The 7,240-nt window shown below is 39.6% G+C and overlaps 1 protein-coding gene across 1 annotated transcript in view; it reads left to right on the forward strand.

The window, feature by feature from the left end:
* SLC44A1 (solute carrier family 44 member 1) overlaps nt 1-7,240 on the forward strand; it is a 101,713-nt gene that overhangs the window by 43,175 nt on the left and 51,298 nt on the right. Inside the window, exon 4 of the mRNA XM_007953760.1 lies at nt 579-715. Within this exon, the coding sequence (XP_007951951.1) occupies nt 579-715 (137 nt within the window). The remainder of the gene's footprint in view (nt 1-578; nt 716-7,240) is intronic.

Here is a 7,240-nt window from a genome sequence, read left to right on the forward strand (position 1 = left end):
GGGAATTCCCATTCTTCTCAATGTTATCCATAATTTGTCATGATCCACACAATCACATAACCTATGTAATACCAAACTCACTGCCATTGAGTCATTTCCAACTCATAGCGACCCCTTCTTGGGTTTCTGAGGTGGTATCTCTTCAGAAGTAGATCACCCAGTCTTTCTTCCAAAGAGTGGCTGGTGTGTTGGAACTGGCACCTTTTGATTAGCAGTCAGATGCCTTAGGCACTATGCCACTAGAGCTATTGAGGTCTTGTAGTAATTTCTGGTGCAAATGAAGTTTAACAGAAAAAAGAGAAAAGCTAAAACAGATTGTTTTACGAAAACTAAAATAGATGACTTCTGATTATAAAAATACAAGTATTAGAAAAGTAGATCATGAAGTGATTTTCCTCATTGTTAACAGTATATTTATATGCACTTATTAAAAAAAAAATTCACCTGTGCTTAGATTTGTGAAATTTTTCTTGTGAAGGAGTATGGAGAAGTTCTTTGCTGCTAGGCTTTGTCAAATACGTGGTGAGCGAGAGTATATTGTGTGAAATAACATCTCAATTCTTTTCTCTATGCTTTAGGTATGTATTCTTTTTGGATCCATGCAATCTGGACTTGATAAACCGGAAGATCAAGTCTGTAGCACTGTGTGTAGCAGCATGTCCAAGACAAGAACTGAAAACCCTGAGTGACATTTACAAGTTTGCAGAGATCAATGGTGAGACTCTAGGCCACCCAAGTCTGCGCCCTTGTCACCTGCTCTCACTGTTAAACATCATGCTTCCATTAGCACATAAGTTTGTCATAGTGTTGAATATACCATCAAGGAGCCTTGAAATGAAAAAGAAAATTGAAAGTGATATTGATTAAAAAAAGAGTATAGTCATCCAGGAAGCTTGTTAAAACTCCTGACTTCTGGGACCTACCCAGGGAAGTTCTGATTGAGTAGGTCTTTGGGCTTTGGAAATCTGAATTTTTCACTAATGCCTGAGGTAATTTTGATGTTGCCCATTAAGTATTTGGGAATTACTAGACCATGATATGTAATTTTTTTCTCTCCCCAAGTATTGAGTAAAAGTATTTCAATTACTATCTTTTATTTTTTACCCCTGATTAACAACGTAATGTATGTATATTATAGGAAACTTGAGAAGTTCAGGAAAAATATAAAGCCGTAGAATTCTTTTTTATGTGTTGGTGTGTCTATAAGTTTGTGTTCTGCTTTCTAAATTTAACATTATGACATAATCATTTTTCTCAGAATTAAGCTTTGAAAAACTTTGAGGTTAAACATATGGGAAATGACTAAGAAACTGTCATTGTCCTTTTCCTGAACTTCAGCTCTGTTCTCGTAGGATTTCTGTCTCTAGGTGCTGTCCTCTGCGCTATATCTCTCCTCGGTTATTTTCAGAGAATTTTTTTAAATCATTCTCTGTGGCTCTCATAGCCCAGAGTTTTGAACAGCCATGTTTATTTATTTTTTTAAATGTAGAAATCCTTAGAGCTTCTTCAGTCCTGCCCAATTCCACAGGCTCTGTCTAGTAGTTCCTTGGAACAAGGACTGACTCAAGCATCCCCATGGTATAATTTCTAGCTGGGTGGAGGAACAGCCTGGAGCCACAGCTGTGCACATCCCAGCATGACTCCAGAGTCTGTCAGATGGGACTGCCAGTCCTCTGAGAATAGAAGAAACAGGCTTCCAAACTGGCAGTGTTCCCGTCCCACCGCTCCGTGCCTACAGCATAAGATAGTAGAAGAAAACGGGAGTGATTCGCGTGGGAGTCCAGTTCTGGTTTTGCCACTAACCGGCTCTGTAATGAGGGGCAATGGGGCAATGGGTCAGGTTTCTTTGAGTCTGTATTTCCTCATCTGAAAATTTATAGCTGAAAATAATACTGCCCTCATCGATTCTTGTGAGGATTAAATGAGATGATGCGTAAAGAATACTGGACACTTGGTAATAATTAAATAAAAGATGTCAACTACTATTTAAGATGTCATTTTCTGTTTGCACTTGATATCCTCACATGGGTTAGCTTGTTGAGCCTTGTACCACAAGTATAAGCTCTGCTGTTACCAGGTTCCTCAGGGAGGGATGAGTCATTCCTTAAGGATCTTTCCAAAATCTTCATAGACAATGCAAGCACACATGGCCTCCTCTGGAAGGTGGTGTAGCTGAGTGAGTAGAGTCCCTGGAGTCCAATTATCCAGGTTCAAAGGTTGGCCTTACCACCTACTGCCTATGAAACCATGAGCAAGTTACTTGACCTCTCCATGTCTCAGTTTCCCCTCTGTGATACAGGGGTAACAGTTGTACCTAACCTGCCTCAGTGGGTTATATGAGGCATTAATACATGAAAAGTGCCTAGAATAAGTCTGCCAGATAGTCGGTTGCTCTAAAAAAGTGCTGGCTACTACCGTTACCATCATCATCATCATTAACAACATTATTAAGCCACAAATGGAATGCCATGGTGATTGTGCCTCTAGTCTCACTTACTCCCAGCTCTCTTACACACTGTCACCGATTAGCATTCCTAGTGCTTCAGTTTTGTTACCAATTGATGAGAATTCAACAGTGGTTAAAAAAAAAAGTCTATATGTCTTACCTTGGCATTCAAAGCTATGATCTAGTCTTGAACTGTCTTTCAAACACCTCCTCCTGCTCCTAATGACTAGTCTGTGCTCTAAGAGTCAACAGTTATTTGTCACTTTCTGTGCAGATGCTACGGAATTTTGCTTATTCTCTATGCTATCCTCTTCTTTATAAGTAGCCCTTTGACTTTCCACTGGTCTAAATCCTGCTCTTTCTTCTAGTTCCATATTCTAAATCTGCACTGCCAGTATAGTAGGCATCAGCCGCATGCAGCTATTTAAATTGGTTCAAATTAAATATAATTACAACTCAGTTCCTCATTCTCACTAGCCACATTTCAAGTGCTCAGTAGCTACACACATGTACCTACTGGGTACCATATCAAATAGTACAAATATAAAACATCTCCATCATTGCAGAAAGTTCTTTTGAACAGCATGTCCTAAGTACTACTTGTTCCTTTAAAACCTGCTTTGATGTTCCATAGCTGAAAATGTCTCTCTTAACTCTGAACTTCTTGGTCCTTCTTAATTATCACTTTCCACCTTGAATCATAGTAGCATAGATATCAGACCTCTCCTCTTAAGTATAAGCAACATATCCTTTTCAGCTTTTGTGGATAAAGGGTTAATCAAACTCTTTTTTCAAGTCCTCGTGGGTCTAGCTAAGAAGACTGTTGGTGGGTTTTGCAAGTTTGTGTTTTCCACAGAGACTTGCACAACCTCGGTGTTCAAGATGGATTAATGAATAAATATTAATTTAAGAAACAGATTTCTTAAGCTTAGCTACAGAAGCACTATTAATGTATGTAAAATAAGCTATAGGTTAAACATTACAATAAACAAACAAATAAATAAACCATAATGACAACATCAAAAAACCCAGCGATGGAGGATGGAGAAGATAATAATTCTAAAAAGACAGATAGAAAGATCACAAAACTAGAGTAAAGAGGAAGCCTTTGGTGTAGAGGCCCAAACACCTGATTGTAATAGTAAACCTAAGTTGGACTTTCTGAAAAGAACCTGTATTGTTCTATGGACTGGTGACTTAAAACTGGACCTGATAAGGTTTAATTCTCCTTCTTCGATTCTTTTTGTAAGATTTTTTCTTCCTCCCTTTCTCTATAATCTGGACTCATGAGCTATGATATTCACATGCTCCTCTAAGGTAAGATGGAGGTTGTGGATATTCACATGCCTGTGAGATAAGCCAAATTTTCCAGTATATACTCTTGTCACTGAGGGAATTGGCTCTGCTTTTTATATTATCTTTGTTTTTCCTTTTGTCTTTTTTCAGTTATCCTTTCCATCATTTAAGGTGTAAATTGATTCAGAAGAAGCAGATAATTTTTATTAGTATCTGTGTCCTTGGTAGCATACTGTTTAAAGCATTTGGCTGTTAACCAAAAGCTCAATGAATCCACAGGCAAAAGATGAGGCAGTCTGCTTCTGTAAAGGTTTATAGCCTTGGAAACCCCATGGGGCAGGTCTGCTCTGTGCTGTAGGGTTGCTATGAGTTGGAATTGACTTGTTGGCAGTAGGGTTGGTTAGTTATTGTCCGTGTACTGTTACAGCTCTATTTCTGTTAGAAAATACAGGCCCTGTGACCTCGAATACATAGATTTCAGTCATTAGTTTCAGGGAAAAATATCTTCAAGAGACAATTTAGATTTATGTGAGATCTTTTCAAATTTGTATACGAGAATTGTTAAAAGTCCATCAAAGAGGAAGAGCCTGTTCAACAAGGCAGTAAATTTTTAAAGGCTAATTTTAACCTTTATTTTAAATATTTGAAGTAAAATAACATTTTTCTTATCAGAATGAAAAGATACAAAAATCTTTTTTGAAGAATTTTAAGTTCCCATGACAACGTTTGAAAGAGTTCTTAAAGCACTTACAGTCACCCATTTATATGACCTTTATTACCTTTATACATTATTTAAAATCTTTATATCAGGAACTTTTTTGGTTCCTATAGTAATGTTTTTAAGAAGTACATTTATTAGGTAAATAAAACATTTCGACTCTTTTTCTCTTACACAAGAAAGAATAGTGGTTTTGTTAGAATTTGTGGAACACCTCTGTCAAGTATGTCTGACTACAATAAAGTGTTTGGACAAAATAGTTGGAAATTAGGTTGGTTATGTGAAGATGATGTCATAATATAATGAAGGGCTTTGAAAGGGAAGTAGAAGAACTTAGATGAATGTAAAAGTACAAGCTCTAATCCGTGAGCTGCGTGGTAGGTGTACAGCACGCACTTTATTATTGCGTGACACAAGTGTTGTCAATACATGATGCCAGAGAATAAAACTATGTAGAACTTGCCTTTCAAAAATTAAAGTTGCCAGATCCCTTGGGGACTTGGTGTTAGACGCCACTGGGTTTTCGTTAGTGTGTTTGTTTATCATCTTCCTGCGGTGGTGGATGGGTCCCCTGGAGCAGGAGAGTCCTCTGTTCATCCTGAATACCCAGAGCCTAGTAAAGAATGAAGGATCACACACAGCAGATAAAAAACATCCGTAAGTGTGTTTTGAAAGAACAATGGGCCGGGTTTTCCTCTTCACCTCTAATACCACTTAATAATTCCATTCTCTCACCCACTTTCTCTTTTGCTCAATTTTGTATCCACGTGAGTTGCCACCAGCAGGTAAATTGTTTAGCTTTGCCCTAAGCACAGTTGCTGTGAATCAGTTTTTTCTATTCATCCATAAATAATTCATTTTATTCATCAGTTATCTCTCTTATACATACCCTCCAAATGATTATTCATCCCTTTTCTTCTCTTAAGCCCTCTTGTTCTTCCTCTCTGCTAACCTTATGCCCCACAGAGAAGATTGAAGCCATGTGCTGAGAGCTCCCCTGTGAGTTCTTATTTTCAGCAGGGCATGAATCCTATCTTGACTTTCATTTTCTCTACCTTTAGTTTCTGATGAACAGGTTTCTTTTCCTCTTTAATGATCATTAGTTTTTGAACATTAAAATAATGGATGCATCGTAGGGGGAAAGGTTTTTCCTCCTTGTGAAGCTAACTCTGGCTCTATAGGATGTTCTGGTTCCCTAGTGCCACTCTGACAAGAAATATACCACCAGTGGGATGGCCTTAACAAACAGGAGTTTATTCTCTTACAGTTTGGAGGCTTTAAGTCCAAGTTCAAAGTGCCAGGCTCTAGGGGCTGGGTGAAAGCCCCTCAACCTTGGGGTCCAGCTCTGCCTCCTGCTCCCAGCCCACTGAAGCGAGAGGTGTTTCTTCACTCAGACAGCTGCTGGCTGCTGAGGCTGAGAAGCCCAAGGTTGACAAATAAAATGGCACAGTCTCAATGTTATCAGACCACATGGCAGGCCATTAATTTAAGTCCATTGTAAGTCCCAAGGTCTGCAGAGCATGGCAGGCTGCTGAACAACGACACAGCTACATGCAGGGTCCAAGCATGCCATAAGCTAGAGACCATTCCCAAGGCTTCTCCTTATATCCAGGAAGCAGACCACATCCCAAAAGCAGCTACTCAGCTGCTTGTGGTAGATCCCACCATGGAGTGGATGCCTGTCTCATCATGGGGAATAACTACCACCAGTTGCCCAGCCACTCAACCAGGGCCAAGTTGACACAAAAAGGTAACCACCACATACGGGATTTTCATTCCAGCCATGACATGACAGGTATGTAGGGAAGGGAGAAGGGAGGCTGCTCAGGCCGTTCTTCCTCTTCCTTTGTCCCCCTTCTCATTCTGACCCTTCCCACCATCTCTGGGCCATAGTTCACCTTTCACTTCACTCCACTGTCCCTGTTGTAGAAATGCATCTGTGTCCCAGGAGATGAATCACACCTATACCCTGGATTTTGCTGTAATACACCATTTTCCTGGGTGGTACAGACAGTTTATGGGCTTGTCTGCCAACTGAAAGGCTGGCCTTTGAGTCTACCCACAGGCACCTTGGAAGGAAGATCCAGTGATCTTCTTCCCCTGATCAGCCCCTGAGAACCCTGTGGGAACAGTTCTGCTCTGACACCACGGAGTCACCATGAGCTGGAGTCGGCATGACAGTAGCTGGACTTTTTTCTTTACTGAACACCATGTACTATGCCAAATGCTTTGCCTATTGTTGGAGTCTTTCCACCTGCAGTCTAAATTCTGAACAGTGAGTTTAGAAGTGAGCATAGTCTGTGAGTGCCTTAGGGGATGGGTGACTTCATGTTCTCAGTTGCTGCTAATATTTTACCTGGGCTACTTACTGCTTTTTACAGTACTCTTACAACTATTTTATAACATAGATTGTATCTTATCTAACACAATAGTAAACTCTGGAAGAAATACTGTTTTCCTTTTATTTGGTCCCACTTACATATGAAAAAGCATTTAAGAATGTTTCTTCTGTGTACTGTATTTTTTTAATGCATTTTATTGAAACATAATTTATGTACAGTGAAATACACAAAACTAAGGTGACATGGGTCAATGCTTTTTTTTTTTTTTTTGCTGTGTTCCCTCCCCTCTCCATCCCTCCCACCCCTGGCAACCAACAAAGAAAGTTTCCCTCCATATATAAACCTTTCCTTGACCCTCCACAACAATAAACTAATACTATATTTGTCTTTGCAGTATTCCCTCTCCATCCCTCCCACCCCTGGCAACCAACAAAGAAA

This window comes from Orycteropus afer, unplaced genomic scaffold, assembly GCF_000298275.1.
Source record: "Orycteropus afer afer isolate SDZICR_OR568_19922 unplaced genomic scaffold, OryAfe1.0 scaffold00410, whole genome shotgun sequence".
Lineage (NCBI taxonomy): Eukaryota > Metazoa > Chordata > Mammalia > Tubulidentata > Orycteropodidae > Orycteropus > Orycteropus afer.